General features: G+C 41.9%; 1 protein-coding gene across 2 annotated transcripts in view; it reads left to right on the forward strand.

Annotated features, from left to right (window-relative positions):
- Nucleotides 1-21,776, forward strand: part of UGGT2 (UDP-glucose glycoprotein glucosyltransferase 2) — a 137,298-nt gene that overhangs the window by 23,326 nt on the left and 92,196 nt on the right. For both annotated transcript variants that reach the window (XM_060233610.1, XM_060233611.1), the window contains exons 6-10: nt 2,881-2,977; nt 3,461-3,533; nt 5,578-5,678; nt 12,673-12,772; nt 17,704-17,764. In XM_060233610.1, coding sequence (XP_060089593.1) covers nt 2,881-2,977; nt 3,461-3,533; nt 5,578-5,678; nt 12,673-12,772; nt 17,704-17,764 — 432 coding nt within the window. The remainder of the gene's footprint in view (nt 1-2,880; nt 2,978-3,460; nt 3,534-5,577; nt 5,679-12,672; nt 12,773-17,703; nt 17,765-21,776) is intronic.

Raw genomic sequence — 21,776 nt, forward strand, 5'->3', positions numbered from 1 at the left:
AGATTAACAATCAGGCCAAGTCGGCACTGGTGTATGGGTCCCCATGTGTTTAGGGGCTCTGGACCGTCTTTCCCCCCCCATTTTCCCCCTGCTTGCAGCCCTCCCAGCCTGCATGTGCAGCCAGCAACTAGCTCTTTGCCCGACTTGCCTAATGTGACTGCTGCTGGTGTCATTGCCAAGTTTGCCTCTGCCTCTCCCCTGCAGCTTTGTCAAAGAGGTTTTGAGAAGGTTCTTGCAGGCTACAGTGGGGGCACTCTGATTCTGAGATAATTTGCGAGGGGCCCCCCATGATTTTGACTGCCTAGGGGCCTCCACAGGGTTTAATCCGGCACTGCCTGACAAGTGTTCATCCAGCTGCAGTTTAAAGACTGCCAGTAAGGGGGAGTTCACCACCTCACTAGGCACTCCGTTCCACTGCTTAACTACCAAAACAAAGTTTAGAGTCCGATGGCACCTTGAAGACCAGCAAAGTTTAATTCAGGATGTGAGCTGTGTGCCAAGCACGCCTCATCAGCCAATAGAATGGGATGGAATTAGCAGTCCTACATATAGCAGGTGAGCAGTGAATTAGTATGCAAAATAGTGAAAATATTTTAACAGATTACGTTTAAACCAATTTTTATTATTCTGTAATATATTGTGATAATACTCATCATCTATTATTAAAAGTTCATACAAAAACATTAAATTTTTCTCCTCCCTCCCCCCCTTTTCATGACCTCCGATGGTGTATTTTAAGTAAATTGCTAAAACTAAAAGGTAATTTTTTCAACTAAAGAATCTTCATAAAAAATCTTACAACAAGAAGATAAAAATGAAAGAAAAAACCATATGTTAAAATTATAATCCATCTTCATTATAATCCTTTAGACCTTATCAAAAGAAAATTAAAAAGAAAATATATTCCCACATTCCTGCTTTTTGACTATAGTCCATGTATTCTTCCTCCAAAGTTCAACTATTGTCAAAAATCGCCAAGTATCCTTTAACCTTCCATTGTTTTTCAACTTATGTTTGAAATTTTCCCCATTCATTTTTAAACTTCTCTAGATCATTTTCTTTTAAGATTCTTGTAAACTTGTCCATTTCACTCCAATGCATAACTTTTAAAGTCCAGTCCATTTTTCTGGTATTTTATCCTTCTTCCACATCTGCGCATATAATGTCCTTGCGGCTGAAAGCATATACCAAATTATCGTTCTATCTTGTTTTGGAAATTTTTCCATTTATAATCCCAATAAAAAGATGTCTGGTGCCTACTTAATATTATAACCCAAAATTTTTGAGATCTCTTGCTGAATCATTTGCCAAAATTGTTTTGCCTTTTCACAAGTCCACCATATATGGTAGAAAGATCCTTCATGTTTTTCACATTTCCAACATCTATCTGATACCTGATTATTCATTTTTGCCAGTTTCTTAGGTGTCCTATACCACCTATATAACATTTTGAAACAGTTTTCTTTAATATTATAACTTGTCAATATCTTCATAGAGTTTTTCCATAAGTACTCCCATGACTCCATCTGTATTTTCTTATTTATATTTATTGCCCATTTTATAATTTGAGATTTAACTAATTCATCTTCCGTAGACCATTTCAACAATAGTTTATAAATTCTGTAAATCAATTTTTTGTTATCACCCAACAGCATTCTCTCCAGTTCTGTTTGTTCTTGTCTTATTCCATCATTTTTAATGTCCTGTTCAAGCAAACTCTTAATCTGTTGCAATTGAAACCAGTTATATATATATTGTAATTTTTCAGCCGATTTTAATTCCACCTTCCCTCCATGTATTTTTAACAATTGTTTGTATGATAGCCATTTCTCTTCATTGATATCAGAATATAATTTTATTACTTCTGTTGGCACAATCCAAAGTGGTTTCCTTTCATCTCCATATCTCTTATATTTTAACCAGGTATTTAACGAATTGCTTCTTATATAGTGATAGGAGAAAAAACTATCCATCTTACTTTTCGCATAACACATATATGCATGCCAACCAAAAACATTTCCATGACCTAGTACTAGTAGTTTTCTATTTAATAACGTCATTCATTCCTTGACCCACACCAGGCGTACTGCATCATGATACAACTTTAAAACAGGTAATTGGAAACCTCCCCTTTCTTTTGCATCAATCAAAATTTTCATTTTAATTCTTGGTTCTGAAATTTTCCTTTGCCATTTGCTAAATTGTTTATTATCTTTCACTATTGAAATTCTTTGAAACAGGAACATAATTCTTGGTAAGACATTCATTTTAATTGCAGAAATTCTGCCCAGTAAAGACAAATTCAACGTGTTCCATTTTATCAAATCTCCATCAATCTTACACCAAAGTTTCTCATAATTATTTTTATACAAATCAATATTTTTGTTGTGATTTTCACATCTAAATATTTTACTTTAGAAGTAACTTCACATTCTGTTAAGTTTTGTAGTTCTTTCTGTTTACTCTTTGACATATTTTTGCACAATATTTTTGATTTTTCTTTGTTTATGTAAAAACCTGCCAGTTCTCCATACTCTTGTATCTTATGAAGCACCAATGGTGTTACATGAGTGGGATTTTCATTTATAAACATTACATCATCTGCAAACGCTCTGTATTTATAAGAAGAACCTCTCAGTTTCAACCCCTCTATCTCCTTATCTTCTTGAATTTGCATAAGCAAAACCTCTAAGTTTTTAAGTACAAGTTACGATTTACTGCTTGCTTATGCTAACAGCCCAGTCCTTTGCATGTTTGCTTAGAAGTCCAGCTTCTTACAACAGGATTTAGGCTGAAATGTTGAATTGCATGTGGTTTAGCACCGGTGGCTCTCAAAATCTCTTGTCTTCTCTCCTTTTTCCAAATGATATGCTCGGCTAGAAACCCAGCTCTGAAAAGATGTATTTGTCTGGGTATGGTGTGGAACTTGCAATAAAAAGCACAGAATACAAAGCAGTAGATGACTCTCAAGCTAAAGGTACGTTTTCCCCCTTCCTGTGTGTGATGTTATTGGAGACATTATTATCACAAAATATTCCACAGTGTCTAGAATTAATCTTCTGCATGGCCACATTGAAGTTAATGGAAAATGTCTTGTTGGGTCAGTAATTCACCCAATATTTGTTTTTTTTCCTGACACACATGGTTGGATGTGATTGCATTTTGTGGGATATGGCAAAGGTAGCCATGGGCATTGAGAATCAATACAGAAATATACTTCTGTAATTTTTGTGTGTGTGTAGATGGGTGGCTTTATGGAATAGAAAATATCTTTTCTCTAACACAGTACACCAAGCCCAATCGACTCTTTTGTCATCTGTTTTGAAGACAGGCTAGTTTCCCCCCTCATTTTAGAAAGTATAAGTTAGGGTCTTCGATGGAAAATCAAATGTCATTTTAATAACTTCTGGAAAGCCAATGTATTCTGAGATTATTATTTTTTTTTATGTGTCATGTTTAGCTGCAAGGAATGTAACAGAGGAAGAAGACAACAAGGGAAGTGATGTCCAGGGATTTCTCTTTGACACATTGAAGTGAGTTAATATGAACCCCATTCCCATATACTGGAGTTTATAAATCGGCTTAAAGAAATCCATCAGCTTGGATCCAGCAAATGCAGGAAAGGAAATACAGGGCTTTTTTGTAGCAAGAACTCCTTTGCATATTAGGCCACACAACACAACCCTGATGTAGCCAATCCTCCAAGAGCTTACAGTAGAAGAAGAAGATTGCAGATTTATACCCCGTCCTTCTCTCTGAATCAGAGACTCAAAGCAGCTTACAATATCCTATATCTTCTCTCCCCAAAACAGACACCCTGTGAGGTCAGTGGGGCTGAGAGGGCTCTCACAGCAGCTGCCCTTTCAAGGACAACTCCTGTGAGAGCTATGGCTAACCCAAGGCCATTCCAGCAGCTGCAAGTGGCGGAGTGGGGAATCAAACCTGATTCTCCCAGGTAAGAGTCCACGCACTTAACCACTACACCAAACTGACTCTCCACAAGAAGAAGGGTTGGCACTTGTTTCACACTTTTTGCTGTATCCAAAGGAGTATCAAAGCGGGTTACACTCACCTTCCCCTCCTCTCCCCCCAACAAGCACCTTGTGAGATAGGTGGGGCTGAGAGAACGTGACTGGCCCGGGGTCACCCAGCAGGTTTTGTGGTTGGAAGACGGAATTGTACCCGGTTGATCAAGCCAGATCTGAGTCCACTGCTCTTCCCCACTACGCCACACAACTACATAGTAGTCCCTGCACTAAGAGCCCTGTAAACTCTTGGAGGATTGGCTGCATCAGGGGTGTGTGCCCTAATATGCAAAGGAGTTCCTGGTACAAAAAAAAAAAGCCCTCTAGAAATGTAAAGGCACTTGGTCCAATTCTCCTTACACAAGCAGTAGCTTTGGTTGTACTGCAATATTTGATTATCCTGATAATTACTTACACCATGTCTTGCATAAGTGTAAATGCAAGTTGGAATACAGTATAAGTGTAACATAATGCAAGGTACTTTTAGTGTTTCTGCTTGTACCAGGGGTCTAGTGAGTGCACCACTGCATCCTACCTAGTGGTTTTGAAATCATTACATTCATTTGTCTTAGTTCATTCATTTGTATTAATGTCCTAGCTAGTCCAATTTTGTCAGATCTAGGAAGCTAAGCAGGTTCAGCCCTGGTTATTATGTTGATGGGAGACCCCCAAGGAAGTCCAGAGTTGCTATGCAGAGGCAGGTAATGACAAACACCGTCTGAATGTCTCTTGCCTTGAAAACCCTACGGGGTTGTCATAAGTCGAGTGTCACTTGATGGCACTTTCTACCACCAGTTCATTTAAATGCCTTGAATCTACCTTATACTAAATTGGTCTGTCAAGGTCAATATTGTCTCCTCAGACTGGCAACAGTTCTCCAGGGTCTCAGATAGAGGTCTTTCAACTCACCTACTTGCCTGGTCCTTTTTAAACTGGAGATGCCAGAGACTGAACTTAGGACCTTCTGCACGCAAAGTAGATTCTTCTGCTAAGCCACGTTCCCTCTCTGCCAATAACATACAATTTCTGCTGTTTGTCTTTAATAGCCATATAATTTTCAAATATTACGGCAGGTAAACTATGGTAGCAAGTAGATTTTTTTAAAAAAACCATACATTTAAAAGAACAGAGTCTCAGCATTTTATTTCCTATAAGCATTGAAATCCTTGTTCACAGGCAACGCATAAATATGCATGGATTCAAAAGTCGTCCACCACTGCCTTAGGGAAAAGCACTGAAAGTACCATTTGTAATATCTGTGGTATTGTAACCTGATAGGTGTAGGGTTACAGATGCCCCTGGACACAGGAAACTCTGCTCCAGGTTGGAAAACTCCCAGAAATTTGGAGTTAGAGTCCGGGGAGGACAGGGAATTCAGTGGAGTACAATGCTATAGAGCCCACCGTCCAAAACATCCACTTTCCCCAGGGGAATTGATCTCAGTAGTCTGGAGGTGAGCTGTAATTCCAGGGGATCCAGAGTTTTCACTTGGAGGCTGGCTTCCCTAGATAGGTGCTGGGTTGTGCTGACTTTTCCCCGTTTTATAATCTAGGCAAAACTACCCGGATCTCAAAGATAATCTGACGGAGTTGAGAAAATACTTAGTTGAAAGCAGCAATGATGCAGAACCTTTGAAAGTCTGGGAACTACAAGGTAATTCACTTTTATCCTGGTTCCAGTTGTGATATGTGATACAATGGAGGCATACATGAAAATAAGCAGGAACAGCCATGAAATCTGTGTAATGGCTACAGTCCTTGAAGGCCAAGGTTTAGAAAACAGGAAGCCCTTGCTTCATCAGCCTCCAAATCAGCCTTTATGTTTAGAATTTGACGAGTTTCCTTTACCACATTACTCAAGAAGCATCTTCCTAAATTCTCTCTTTAGATCACATCTTTTAATTCGACCCTTTTCATCTCTGAATAGTGATTTGCTGCCTTACTCAATATCGTACCAATACCGAGAGCCACTTTGGTGTAGCAGTTAAGTTCGTGGACTCTTATCTTAACTGGGTTTGATTCCCCACTCCTCCACTTGCAGCTGCTGGAATGGCCTTGGGTCAGTCATAGCTCTCACAGGAGTTGTCCTTGAAAGGGCAGTTTCTGGGAGAGCTCTCTCAGCCCCACTCACCGCACAGGGTATTCGTTGTGGGGCAGGAAGGTAAAGGAGATTGTGAGCCACTCTGAGATTCAGAGTGAAGGGTGGGATATAAATCCAATATAGTCGTCATCTGCCTCATTTTCCTCTTCTTCCCCTCCCCCCCCCCGTGGGTCTGATTAAACATACCTAACTTCTCCTCCTCCTTGTTAAAGTCCAGTATAGTTTACAATCATAATAATGTGATGTTTTGAGATTTCTAAATTCCCTCTACACCACTGACACACAGCTGCCATTTTGGGTGGTATTTTGGTCATAAATTAGAACATGTATTGTATTTTTTTATGTTAATTTATTATAAATTTATTTATCTTGATTATTCTATCCTGATGTAATGCTTGCAGGGTCCTTCTTGCAACGAAGGGCAGCCTAGAAGTGTAAAGAGTAAATAAATAAAATCCGTGCATTTATCCTAACTCCTAGTTAGCTCTAAAGAGACCTGTCATTAAATCCTGGATAGGCCAGGCTAGCCTAATCTCATCAGATCTTGGAATTTTAAGCAGGGTTAGCTCTGGTTAGTACTTGGATGGAAGACCACCAAGGAAGTCCAGGGTTGTCACATGGAGGCAGGCAACGGCAGACCACCTCTGAACATCGTTTGCCTTGGAAACCATATTGGGTTGCTGTAAGGTGGCTGTTACTTGACAGACATTCTATAAGCCATTAGGAATGTCTAAAGAGCAAGATCAATGCCTCATCAGACTGGAACTATCATATCCTGCCATTGCAGGTGGTGGTGGGGGAACCACTTAAGAAAAACAAAATCTGTTGTTCTCTTCTGATTTTTTTTGTAATCAAAACACTTGATTTTACTGGTGAATTTTTAATGCAGCATCAGCTGAAGAAATGCATTTAAAATGCTCTTTGGATTATGGCAAAGAAAAGATCTGGGTTCCCCCCCCCCTCGTGATGACCTGCAGGAGGATATTCTGAGGCTGAGTCACTGTCGTACAATTTATCTTTACTGTTTCTATTAATGTGGCACAGGAGTAGGCCATGAAGTGTTATCATTGTAAAATAAAAGCCATAATATTGCTTAAAAAGCTATTTCCTCACACAGACGATATGTTGAGGATGAGGGAAATTGACCGTGAAGCTTGCAGAAGATTAGGCTGTCCCCCCTCCCCGAACCTGGTAATACTTGGGAAGGTTGCATGATAGCATTTCTCCCTTCGAGCATTATGGGTAACCGTTTCTGATATTCTTCACATTAGAGACGGTAGATCTTTTTTGGCTAAAGAAATAGAAATACAGAAGCACATATATTAAAACAAGCTCAGAATCATTGGTCTCAATCCAGTTAAAGTTAATCAGTGCAAGTTAGGGCTGAGGTATATGCCTGTTCGTCCTTTCCTTGGTCTATGCATGTCCTCCATCACATGATCTGAAAACATGTGGAGCCTGGGGAAAGGGAAAACAAGCCCCCCACCACAATTGGTTGAGTCTACCAGGGAAAACAGCACAGGAGAGAAGGCAGAAACCCCTTCCCTTTTAACAGTACTCTGAGACTTGATGGGTATGTGACGTCTCTGAGCACATGACGTGTATAACTAGGCCCTATTTACAGTGCAGTCCTAATTTATGATGCACCTTTTCATAGAACTTACACCCACTGAATAACTCTGAGCAGGGCTGTTTTGTAACAGGAGCTGCTTTGCATATTAGGCCGCACACCCCAGATGTAGCCAATCCTCCAAGAGTTTACAGGGCTCTTAGTACAGAGCCTATTGTAAGCTCTTGGAGGATTTGCTACGTCAGGGGTGTGTGGTCTAATGTGCAAAGGCGTTCCTGCTACAAAAATGCCCTGGATCTGAGTAGGATTGCTGACTTAGAGGTTTTAGTTCAGTGCATTGTGATGAAATTTGGTTGGATTTGTGGAGGGGGAAGGATATCATTTTTGAACTACTAATTCCTTCTGATGCACATGTATTTTCACTAGTTTGTTGTCACCCTCCTAGAGTTTGTGTAAAATAAGTGGAATAATTTTTGTAACGACTTCTCAGGAACTGATTAAGATATTTAGGATTTGAGGGTAACCAAAATTAAGGCTAACTACTTTTAAGGCTGTGTGTGTTCCTACATGGTAAAAAATGGCATTCTGTCCCAAGGCAATTCAGATTGCATGTGAAAAATAAGATGAATTCTGTAACCTGTATGTGCAGATTAAATTTCCTCCTAAAAGCTCAGGTTAACGCTCTAACCATTGCTGATTATGACTTTCTTAAATATTAGTCACTTTTTTTGTAATTTATTTTGCCATTTTCTTGTCATGAGAAATGACTGTGAATGTACACATGGAAACTTGGATCTGTGGAAATTTTGTTCTGCAACCCTGGTGACCTCTGAGATTTCACCAGGCATTGCATGAAACTTTTCGAGTGTATCTCTGGGACCAAAAGGCTATGAACATGCTCTAAAAAGCTGATATTCTTGGGAAGCAGAATTCTGTGATTTTTCTGCACTCCTACAGAATTGCAACATACAAGAGTTATGATAATAAAGCATGCACATGGAGGCTATTGGGAATGTGGAGAGAGGCAAGAGAGGTTAGTAGCAACACTTCCTCACAGTTCGATGTCTTTGGTCAAGTCCACAAAACAGGGTTTGCAGGACTGTAAATGAATTGTAGGCTTGTACCTTCCCTCCCTTCCATTGTCCCTGTAGCTTCCCTGTATGTTTCCTGTTAAGCCTTAGTCATACAGTAGAATCATAAAGTTGGAAGGGGTACCAAACAGGCCATCTAGTCAAGCCTCTTGCTCAATGCAGGGTCATCCTAGAACAGGGGTGGCCAAACTTGCTTAATGTAAGAGCCACATAGAATAAATGTCAGATGTAAGGAAGGAAGGAAGGAAAACAGATGGGAGGAGGGAGAGGTGGAAAGAAAGGAACTTTAAATTGATTCCTTAAAACCAATATAGCTGAGATTTGAACACCTAGGTTGGGACAAGTATGCCTAATCGATCTGTCCATACCATCTATGCCGTCTTCACTAATGTGGGTTGTGGCTTAATTGTCTTAACTTTAAACTGTTTTAACTGTTTTAATTGTTCTTAAACTGCTTTGATGTTTTCTTATGTTGGAAGCCGCCCTGAGCCCACTACGGGAAAGGGCGGCCTATAAATCTACGGAAATAAATAAATAGAATAAAAATGCCAGCTGGCTTGGCTTGGAGAAGTGATTTAAAAAGAGAACTGGGTGGTGGGGGCCTGGAGAGCCGCACAATTTGTGTGCAAGAGCCACATGTGACTCCTGAGCCATAGTTTGGCCACCCCTGTCCTAGAGCATCCCGACGAGTGTTCATCCAGCCACAGCTTAAACACTGTCAGCGAGGGGAAGCTCACCAGCTTCCTCGGTAGCTGATTTCACTGTTGAACAGCTCTTCCTCTGTGTGTGTGTATTTGCTATAGACTCAGGTGGGTAGCTATGTTGCCACCTTGAAGGCAAATCTGGGTATAAGCTTTCGCGTGCATGCACACTTCAGATACTTGAAGAGGTCTGCATGCACATGAAAGCTTATAGGCAGAATTCAGTAGTTTGTTGTGTCATCCGTTATTGGCAAAATGTGATTAGCACTTGCCCTCCAAACCAGCAGCAGCTCTTATCAGGGAACAGAGAACCAGGAAATGCAGATACGGGAACCCCTGACTCGAGCTGACAGCTCTTTGGATTATCCAAACGAAGCTTGTGTTGTCAGCCGTTTCAAAACAAGCTTGACAAACCACTGAGACTGCTGTATAATGAATTCGCTGTCTGAGATGTTTTCATACTATTTACTAACTCAGATAATGATGGCCCTTCTAAAACTGTATGAATACTGATCCCTGTGTCTGGAATAATGTAGTATTTCAAATCCTTTACCATGGGCTTGATACCCGAAATAGATTGCAAGGCTGCATTTTCTTTCCTCTCTCCACAGTTAAAGAAAAAAACCCTCAGTATTATTCTGGAAACTAGTCTCTGATCCATCACATAGGTCACCTGTTTTGCCAGATGCCTGGTTACATCATTATACGATGGTATATGGGGAAACAATTACAAGCCCACTTAATTTTGATATCATTCATAACTTACCAACTTGGCCTCCAGTGGGGTGTACAGAAGTAAAGCAGCTCATTGATACTTTGAAGCCAGGGAAAGCCCCAGCCATTAACCTAATTCCACCAGACCTATTTAAAATGAATGCAGAATTGTGGGCCCCAGTTTTGGCAGCTTTGTTTTCACAAATTGATCAATCAGGGAAAATTCCCAAGGACTGGGGAGCAGCTGTCATCATCCCCATATATAAAAAAGGTAATAAAGAAGATCCAAACAACTATAGGCCGATCAGCCTGTTGAGCGTAACAAGCAAGCTATATGCTAGACACTTACTGTGGAAATGTAGAGACTGGCTTGAGAACGATTTTTGCCTAGGTGAGGAACAGGCTGGCTTCAGAGAAGGTTGTGCCATATGAAACTACTGCATGCTGTTGGACCACTTGATTGTAAAATATTCCTCAAGCTCAAGTGTGTCATTATATGCTGCATTTCTAGACCTGAAGTCAGCCTTTGATTCTATCTCTAGGACCATCCTATGGGATAAATTAAGAGCCACCAATATTGATAGACGGCTGTTATTTCTTATTCAGGCCCTTTATGATCAAACAACCATCCGGGTCAAATATTCCCATCAAGGCTATTTGACAGACCCCATTTCTACCAGCAAAGGGGTTAAACAAGGATGCCTCCTGGCCCCCTACTTATTTAACTTCTATATCAATGATTTGGCGTCGCATATAAATAAACCAGAATGCCACCCACCGAAGCTAGGTAACAAACATATAGGGGTGCTCCTTTATGCTGATGATGCTGTTTTACTTTCAAGGACTCCCTTAGGCCTCAGAAGAGCCTTGAAAGCTTTCGCTCAATATTGCCTGGAAAACAATCTAGAGGTAAATTATGCTAAAACCAAAGTAATGGCCTTTGGCAAAAAGACACCCGGATCACACCATTGGTACTTAAATTCTATTCCCATTGAACAAGTTTCATGCTTTAAGTACCTGGGGGTCATGTTTCAAGCGAATGGAAGAAGAACCACCAATATAAACATGATTGCCTCAAATGCCAAAAGGAGTGCGGGGGCTATCCAAAAATTCTACTGGGGCAAAGGGGGTAAATGCATAATTGCGGCCCTTAGATTGTTTAAGGATAAATCCTTCTGCCAGCTAACATTTGGTGCCCCAATCAACATCACTACAAAAAACTGGAGAGTGTTCAATCAAAATTTTTAAGAACAGTTCTCCAGGTACCCAAGGGCATTCCGAATGCATTAATTAGAATAGAAACTGGCATGATTACGGTAGAAGTGAGACTTTGGATTCTGGCCATCCAGTTCTGGTTGAAACTTATGTTTTTGTCTAAGGGCTTGATCAGTTTAATTCTGCAAGATACTTTGGTCCCAAGATGGATTAGGGCTGTAGAGGACAGAATTCATTATTACGGCCTTTCCAAACAATATCTCAGTTCTCTCACTTATGATAATGCTAGGGAGATAGTGAAACAGAGAATATTGGATGTTGTCAGACAAAATGACCTCAATAGCACAACGAAATGGCGAGCTCTGACAGAAGCAATCAACAGGGTGACCCCGATGCCCTACCTATACTGCTTAACAAACATTGAATACAGGAGAACGTTTACTCTTATGAGGTGGGATGTTCTCCCTTCAGTGATGGTGGAGGAGAGATACAAAAAGGTGCCGTTCCAAGAATGATTATGTCCCCGCTGCTGCAATGATGGTATTGAATCTCTAGTCCATGTCATATTTGACCATGAGGCTTATAATGATCATCGAGAAGTACTTCCATTTTCCACGGCCATACCTTTTACCAGTAGCCAAAAATTGCAACTCCTTAAGGATCTTCTTAGCGATAGGAACCCTGAGGTTACATACAAATTAGCAAAATTTGGCTGGCTTGCCACAAGAATAAGGAAAACTCTAATGATTCAGTAAGGAAATGGCTAAACACCTTTGGCAATCTGTAACTGCCATGTTTTGTTATATTTGTAGTTTTATAACAGTATTTTATGCCCAATCAGTTTTAATTTTGTATGATTTTACTGCTTTAAATGCTGGCTTAGGCAGTGAATAAATAATTTATTTATTAAGGGAAGAAACAAAGAGGTCTAGACAGGGTTTTTAGTTTATCCTTGGTTTTAACACTAATTTTACATCTTTAGTGTCAGTGTCTTAAAGTCTGTATTCGTATTTTATGTATGTTTTAGGTGGTATCATATTTTAGTGTATAATAATTATTGTATATTTATATCACCTTTTATTGGTTATGAATTGGACTTTTATGAATTGTTTGCTGGTCTATGACCATTATAAATAAAAATTCTCCACAGTCCTCCCTGCCATCCCTAACCATGGCTAAGGCCTAACCATGCTTAACCATGCTAGTTGGGGTTCACTATCAACCAGGTTCTTCAGCAATGCTCTATTTTCTTACAGATATTAGTCTGCAAGCAGCATCTCAGATCCTCTCTGTCCCTGCTCACAATGCATTAAAAGTAATGAGGGACATCGCACAAAATTTCCCAATCAAGGCCAGGTATGATAAGTTTGCTTTTGATACATTCATGAAGATTTGGGGTTTGTGAATGTTTAGAACGGCCTTACAAAGAAGCCCCCCAAAGCTACTATCTTGATTACCCACATACAGGGCTTTCTTTGAGCAGGAACACACAGGAATGTAGTTCCGGCTGGCTTTGGTGTCAGGGGTGTGGCCTAATATGCAAGTGAGTTCCTGTTGGGATTTTTCTGCAAGAAAAGCCCTGTCCTCATATACCTACCCAAGATATTTGTAGCCTTAAAGGGAAACAGAAACAACTTTTGAACACCTTTCTGCAGGCTTTTTTTGAGCAGGAACGCAGTTCTGGCTGGCTTGGTGTCAAGGGGGTGTGGCCTAATATGCAAATGAGTTCTAATATGCAAATGAGTTCTAAAAAAAGGGCTTGCTTTTCTGTTTTCCTTGGAATCAGCTAGCGTGTTATAGTGGTTAAAGTGTCAGACTATGATCTGGGTAAACCTGGGTTCGAATCCCTGCCCTGCTGTGGAAACTTGCTGGGCGACCTTGGGCCAGTCACATGCTCTCAGCCTCACCTACCTCACAGGGCTGTTGTGACAATAACACTGGAAGGGAGGAGAATGATGTAAGCCATTTTGGATGCCCATTGGGGAGAAAGAGTGGGATATGAATTAAGTAAGTACAGGCCTCAGATTCAGTGGGAGCTCACAGGAGAACAGCTTCTGAACCTTTCTGAGAGTTCCACCTCCTTGTCCATTGAATAGTATGTGCAGCTGCATAACAATCCCTGGATGAGCTCCACCACCTGTTTTTCTACAAAATGACCCCTGAGTAAGTAAATATATGACTCCAGCTAGCCCCATGTGATGGAGGATGTGACTATTTACCAGTCTGGCACAGTATTGCTAGATTCCACAGGAAAGAGCATCCAGTGGCTCTGGCATTCTCCTGTTCCACTGAGCAAAGTTTTGAAGCCTTTCTGCCATTTCAGGGAAGGGTGTTTTATAAATTGAATCATTCAATCATTCAATTTAAGTGACTCTTTTTGTGGGGAGGCTCTTTAGGCTGGAAGAAGCCTTTGAACTTTGTTCAGTGAGAGTGGGCAGAATACTGTTAATACGGATGTCAAAACACAAAGTCTCTTAGTCCACCGTCAAATTAGAGAACACGTCCCCCGCTGTAGTCAGTTGTGGTAATAGGTAGGTCTGTGTCATCCTTCCTCTTTGTAAGGAGAGATGACTCATAACAGCAGAGATGACTACCAGTGATTATACAGCTTGGGTCTTGTATGAAATTTCCTCCACTTCCAGTCGTTGTCTATTGTGGCTGCACAGATTCTATAGCACTTCCCACATCGCAGACTGCTTTACAACCCTTAACTCCAGAGCTTTTTTTTTCCTGAGGGAATGTGGCAGAATGGTATTCTGGAACCTCTTAATGGAAACAAAATTCTCAAAAAATGTTTAAAAGTTCATGAGAGGCACCCATGTGGTTCTCCTTCATTTCTCTCTTGAAAGTTCCAGCACTTCTTTTTCTGGGGGGAAAAAGTTCTGCATATCTCATATTCCCCTCCCAACAACCCTGTGATGTGCTCTTCCTTCCAGAATCCAGATGCCTTCTCCAGCTGTCCCATCAAGTAATAAACCATGGCCACAGTCTTGCCATGCCTTGAATCCCACATCCTACTTTCTGTACTTCTTTGACATTGTAAGGGCCAGTTGGTCATAGCTTTTGTGATACTGTACCTGTGGTGCAGAGTGGTAAGCTGCAGTACTGCAGTCGAAGCTCTGCTCATGACCTGGGTTCGATCCTGGTGGAAGCTGGGTTCAGGTAGCCAGCTCAAGGTTGACTCAGCCTTCCATCCAAGGTCAGTAAAATGAGTACCCAGCTTGCTGGGGGGAAAGTGTAGATGACTGGAGAAGACGATGGCAAACCACCCAAGTCTGCCAAGAATTCATGATGCGATCAATGTTCCCTCTAAGCTGCGGAGACCTGTGAGCAAAAATTCTACTTTATGAGCCACTGGCATTAAGGTTGTGAACTACTGGCATTAAAGTTGTGAGCTATAGCATGAATTAGTATGCACTGGGGTCATCCTTCCTGAGCTAAGACAAAAATGTGAGAGCTGGAGGCTTAAAATCTGTGAGCTAGCTCTAACTAACTCAGCTTAGAGGGAACACTAGATGTGATGTCACCCCAGGGGTCAGTAACAACTTGGGCTTGCACAAGGACTACCTTTACCTTTTTACTTTCATTCTACAGGGCAGCAGTAAGAATGTACAATTTCTGTTTAACAAAAAAAAAAAGACCAGTAATGCCTGTCATATTGCAGAAACTTAAATAATCTTCTCTCCTGGAATATGAACAGCTTTGTAATTTAGGTGCGTAGAGTTTGGGGGGTGTTTTTTGCACACTTGCATGTTACTATTGTTGAAACTGATGCTTAAATAGAATACCTTTCGCCACCAAAGCCGTTAAAAAAAAATCCTTATCTTTTTCTTTTAAGTTTACAAACCTTACCAAAGAAGAAAGGTTATTTTATTTCTGTCACATAGCCACCTACAATTTTCCATAAGAAGAAATTGTGAGTGGTTGAGCACCCTGTGGTGTGTAACATTTACAAAAAAAAAAATCTCTGCAAAGGCTGAAGTCATGAAAGGATAACTACAAAGAGAAATCAAAGAGAAATTCCTGTTGTGGGCAGAAGTCCTTCCTTCCAGCAAAAAAGTTTCCCTGGATCCAAGCCCCTACCCAATAGTCCCACTTAGAGGAATTCTCTTTATTCCTCTTTGCCCAGTTCCTCCCTGAAATGGAAGAATCTGTTTATTTCCTTCTTTTTTGGAATTTGGCATTTGTTTTGAATCAATTCTGTTTTGATCAAAAGAGAAATTTGAAGAGAGGAGAGGCAGGAGGAAGGTTCTTTTAAATTTCAGAAATTGTCTGTAGATCAGAGGTGTCAAATGTGCGGCCCGTGGGCTGGATCAGGTCCCCGGAGGGCTCCTATCAGGCCTGTGAGCAAGTCTGCTTCCTTCTCCCTTTCTCTTCTTTCTGTGTCACAGCTTGCTTTGCCAGGATTTCTCAATTGTATAGGAGCTACATTGGCCGAGGCTCCTCTTCTGGGGAGCAAGAGGGGGAGACACAGTTTGATTTGATACTGACCACAATATTGCAAGAGTGCTAATGCTTTAAGCATGTTTTATTTTAGTATTTTTTAAAGACATCTTTAATTGTTTCTGTCTGTGTCCTTTATAAAGTTTGTATCCCCGCTACCTGGCATTGCATTTTATGACACATGGCAAGGTCTCATTTATTTATTTTGGTAAATTTATATTCCACCCTTTTCCAGATGGGCTCAGGGTGGATTACATCCAGATAAAACCAGTCACATACAATAAAACCAATAAATACAATTAAAACAGCAACACGACACAGTACTGTATAACAAAGGCGGGTGGGTTCATAGTGCAGGTCAGATCAAGCCCTCATAACAAATGAGTTTAACATCCCTGCTGTAGAGGCTCAGAAGGCAGCAGCGTTTTCCCAGACACACTGCCACTTAATAATGTTATTTTTCCATAAGAGAAAATCATGAGTGTACCTCTGGTTTGCACATTCTCTCCCTCACCTGCTCCTGTGTACAGAATGGAGGGTTTAATTTTCCAAGTTCTGGAGAGATCTTGTATTAATTACTGGGCCTGCTATTTGGTTAGTACTTCTCCCTGCAGTGAGATGGGCAAGGAAGGGAAAATGCAAATCCTCGTCTTTTCCATTGTAGACTGAAGGTGAAAGCTCAGGTGGTAAAATGTACTTTGACAAAAAACTTCCTTCCATCTGGAAAGAGATGTAAAAAATCCAGGAGAAGTTCCTGCCATCTAGTGCTTTATGTGGAGGATTTTTCCCCCTTCTGTCATGTGAGCTCTTCCCCTCGTGTGGTCATTTTCTTGCTGTGGTACCACTGAAATGCAAGCTTAGGATTTGGCCATTGCCTCCTTTACTTAAAAAAATACAACCAACCTATTCTCTACATCAGGGGTGGCCAACGGTAGCTCTCCAGATGTTTTTTGCCTACAACTCCCATCAGCCCCAGCCATTGGCCATGCAGTCTGGGGCTGCTGGGAGTTGTAGGCAAAAAACATCCGGAGAGCTGCCGTTGGCCACCCCTGCTCTACATTCCTGAAATTTAGCTGCTCTCTGTTGTACCTTACAAAGAAAAAAGGCAATTTCTCTGTCACAGGTCAGACCCAACTCTTGTAAAAATCAGAAGTATCTCACAGCACCAAGTACAAAAAGAAGGATGTGCCATTGAATTGTAAACAACTCAAGGTGACCCCATTTTGTGAGGCGTCCCAGTCAGGAGATGAGCAGAAGTGCTTTGCCCATTGCCATCTTCCCAGGGCTGGGCTGGGAAATACCTGGAGCTTTGGGAGGTGGAGCCTGAGGAGGGGATTGGAGGGACTTCAGTGGGGGTACAGTGCCATAGAGTTCACCTTCAAAATCCTAGCACGAGCCTCATTAGGAGAATTGGGGGGAATCTGTGCAACCTTCTAGAAGAAGAGTTGGTTTTAAATCCCGCCTTTCACTACCCAACAGAGTGCTGGAGTGGCTTACAATCAACTTCCTTCCTCTCCCTGCAACGGGCACCTTGTTTGGTAGGTGAGGCTGAGAGAGCTCTGAGAGAACTGGGACTGGCCCAAGGTCACCCATCAGGCTTCATGTGAAGGAGGAGTGGGGAATCAAACCCGGTTCTCCAGGTTAGAATCCACCGCTCTTAACCGCTACACCAAGCTGGCTGGAGTACTGGCAAATTTGTTTCCCAACAGCATCAACAAAGTTGTCATGCCCCCACAATATGCATCAAAACTCCATCTGTTTATTCCCTCCCACAAGATAAAGGGGGGGGAATTTTCAAAGGCAGAACCATTTTTTAGTGATGTCAGGCATTTTTTCCCCTTCAGATCCCTGAGCAGAGTGCTGGCAAACCTGCAAATGCGGAAAGAAATAAAGGAAAATCAAAAGGTTGGTCGATGTTCTTTTTTTTTTTAAATTATCCAAAGGAAATAATGACTCATACCATTCTTCAAGATAATATAGTATCATGTAACTTAAAAAAATAACCAAAATGTTAGTCCCTCCCCTCCCTACAAAAGGATAGTCTTGCGCTAATCAATTATGGTCTTTACCGCTTGTGACATTTTTCTGAAGTAATGCGTGGCCTGGCCTCGTTTGCCAGACTGTTGAGCAACTGGAGTTCCTACTGACAGTGAGGCCCGAAAACCAGGCCATTAATGTTCAAACGATGCCCCCAGGGGCTGAGCTTTGTCAGAAGGAAGCACCTTTAGGTGACCTCTGAAGTCAAACATCAATCAGTTCAGTGCACAAATGCCCACAAACAGGGTAATTTTATACATTTCTCTGTTGGAAATGCATGCCCATTATGCTTTAAGATCTTGCCTTCAGTGCTTAAGTTGTTAGCCATTCTGCTGCTCTTTAGCGTGGACGTTAAATGTGAATTGACGCACAAATCCTTTGCTTGCGTTAGGCCAGGGCTGCTGGCTCTGGTTTCAGAAAATACAGGAAATTTGGAGCTGGTGCAGGGCAGGAAGGAGGGCTGGGGAGGGGACGGAACCACTACTCCCTCTAAGCCAGGGGTATCAAACATGCTACCTGGGGGCTGAATTAGGCCCCCCGGAGAGCTCCTATCAGGCTCCCAAGCAACTGGCTGTCATCCGCTTCCTTCTCCTTCTCTTTTGCTTCCTTCTGTATCACAGCTTGCTTTTGCCAGGTTTGCTCAATTGCACAGGAGCTACAGAGCAAAGCCTCTATTTTCTCCATTAGCTGAGGTTCCTCCCTTGGGGCAGAAGGGGGCGAGGGATAGCTTGCTTTGCCAAGCTCTCTCAATCATACAGCAGAGCTACTGAGCCAAGCCTCTCTTCCTTCTATTGGCTGAGGCTCCTTCCCGCAGTCTCCTGAGGAAGGAAGGAAAGAGCTAGAGCTTCCGTTGCTCAGTTTCCTGGATCCCATGGGTGAAATACAAAGAAAGCATCTTTAAGACCAAGGTGTGCTAACGTTTTAAATATGTTTTAAGTTTTTTAATAGGGAAGGCAATGGCAAACCACCCCATAAAAAGTCTGCCATGAAAACTTTGTGAAAGCAACGTCATCCCAGAGTCGAAAACTACTGGTAGTTGCATAGGGGACTACCTTTACCTTTTTAAGTTTTTTAAAACATATTTTTGTGTTTGTCTGTGTCCTTTATGAAGTTTATCTCTGCTACCTAATCTTAAATAGGTACACACGTGGCCTGGCCCAACAAGGTCAGATCCGGCCCTCATAACAAATGAGTTTGACACCCCTGCTCTAAGCTGCGGAGTTTTGTGAGTAAAATTTTTACTTTGTGAGCTGTTGGCATTAACGTTGTGAGCTACTGCGTTTGCTCTGGGGCCATTTTTCCTGAGCTAAGACCAAGATGTGTGAGTCGGAGGCTAAAAAATTGTGAGCTAGCTCACACTAACTCAACTTAGAGGGAACACTGGAAGGAACCACAGCAGGGCAGGACTTTTTTTGAACAGGAATGCAGTTCAGGCTGGCTTGGCATCAGGGGGTGTGGCCTAATATGCAAATGAGTTCCTGCTGGGCTTTTTCTTTAAACAAAAAAGAAAGCCCCGTGGGAGGGTTTAATGCTTCACAGAGTCCACTCTCCAGAATAGCCATTCTCCCCCCCCCCCCAAAAAAAAAAAGAACTGGTCTCTAGAGATCAGTTGTAATTCTAGATCTCCAGGCCCCTCCTGGAAGTTGACAGCCCTAGTAGACCTTCATCTTTTTTTCTTATTGTTTCCCTTCTCTTTTCCTTCAAGGCATTTTGCTTCTATTGTAATGGAAAACTTGGATTTTCTCCTTCCCCTATTAATTAATCTGAAGTGCAGTCTTCTGTCTTTTTATTATTTATATCCCTTTTTTCTTCCTGCTCAGGGGCTTTTCACATTGTTCCCTCTCCTGCACTTAACGCTCGCAACAACCTCCTTGTGAGGGTTGGTTAGGCTGACAGATTGTGGTGGGCTCAAGGTCCCTTAGTGGGCTTCCCATGTGGAAGAGGGGATTCTAACCTGGTCACCCCAGATCCTAGTCTCTGACACTGTGTAACCCAGGGGTGTTGAACTCATTTGTTATGAGGGATAGATCTGACATAAATGAGACCTTGTTGGGCTGGGCCATGTTGGGCTGGGCCTTGTGTGTAAGATTAGGTAGCAGAGATACAAACTTTATAAAGGACACAGACAAACACAATTAAAGATTTTTTTAAAAACAAAACTTAAAACATGCTTTAAATGCTAGCACTCATTGGTCTTAAAGGTGCTTTCTTTGTATCTCTCCCATGGGATCCAGGGAACTGGGCAAATGAAGCTGTGACTCTTTCCTTCTTTCCCCAGGGAACTTGGGGGGAAAGGCGCCTCAGACAATAGAAGGAAAAGAGATTTGGCTAAGTAGCTCTGATGTGCAATTGAGAGAGCCTGGAAAAGCAAGCTCTGCCTTTTCCCCTTTCCTCCCCAAGGGAGGAGCCTCAGCCAATGGAGAAAATAGGGATTTTGCTCAGAAGTATTTCCCTGTACTTCTGATCAGTTCAGTGGGGGTTGCATGAGAGCACTTGCTGTTCCCTTGGGCCTTGTGTCAGGTCTGTGCCAGCGTGGCATCCTGACTATAGTGTCAGACTAAGATCTGAGGCACCCGGGTTCAAATCCCTACTCTACTGTCGAAGCCTGCTGGGGATCTTGGGCCAGTCACACACTCAGCCTGACCTACTTCAAAGGAAGGTCAGAGCCTTTTTGGCCCTGGCCCCCACCTGGTGGAACTCTCTGCCAGAGAACATCCATGTCCTACAGGATTTATTGCCTTTTCCTAGGGCTTGCAAGGCAGGGATGTTCTGCCAGGCGTTTGGTTGAGGACAGCAACTCTCATACTCCCATCTCTCCCTTTTTCTCCATATCCTCTCCACCCAGGGGTCTGGTGGATAGCAAAATTATCCATCATCTTGGACACAGGAGATGGTATTGCTTAGTATTGATTTTTGATGAATTGTTTTAACGTATTTGAATATTAAGTATTGTATTTTAGCAAACTTATGTAAGCTGCCCTGAGACCTGTTTTCAGGGAACGGGAGGCCTAGTAAATAAAAATGTATAAATAATGAAGGGTTCTTGTGAGGATACGGTGCAGGAGAGGAGAAAGACATAAGCCACTCTGGTTCTCCATTGGATAGAAGAGTCTAGTATGGGGGTGGCCAAACTTGCTTAATGTAAGAGCCACATAGAATAAATGTCAGATGTTTGAGAGGCACAAGACAGGAAGGCAGGCAGGCAAATAGATGAGAGGAAGGAGAGGTGGAAAGAAAGCAACTTTAAATGCATTCTCCAAGCTGCCAGCTGGCTTGGCTCGGAGAAGTGATTTAAAGAGAGAAATGCCTTTTCGAAGTCAGCCAACGGGGTGGTGGGAGCTTCAAGAGCCGCGCAATAAGTGTGCAAGAGCCACATGTGGCTCCCGAGCCACAGTTTGGCCACCCCTGGTTTACTATAAATAGAGTAAATAAATGAAGGCTGCCACAGTAAAGATGCTAGCCTTTAGCAAAGCAACACTTCTATCCTTCCGTGTCTGTTGACATTTTGGGGTATCCTTGACTGCTGAATTGGGACCATTTCACGTTTTGTCGTATGGGGACGCATCTGGCCAAAACGTTCCTCTTCTTCAGGTTTTTAACTTTGTCGTTCCGAATTTAGCAGTGCATTTTCAAAAATGGAACTCTTGCTGAAGAAGTATTTGTTCTACATTTTGTTAAATTTTACACTGATTAAAATGTTAAAATTGCTTGCAGAAAAGAAATCTCATTGATGTCATTGGAACATACTGTTTCTGAGGAACAGTGCTTACTGGCAGGATACATCTCTTTTCCATAGATACTGCAGTGCAATTCTGAACTTCATGTCCATAAACTCTCTATTGAGAACGCAGTGGCTTTTATTCCACAAGACATGGGAGTA

This window comes from Heteronotia binoei, chromosome 3 (assembly GCF_032191835.1).
Source record: "Heteronotia binoei isolate CCM8104 ecotype False Entrance Well chromosome 3, APGP_CSIRO_Hbin_v1, whole genome shotgun sequence".
NCBI lineage: Eukaryota > Metazoa > Chordata > Lepidosauria > Squamata > Gekkonidae > Heteronotia > Heteronotia binoei.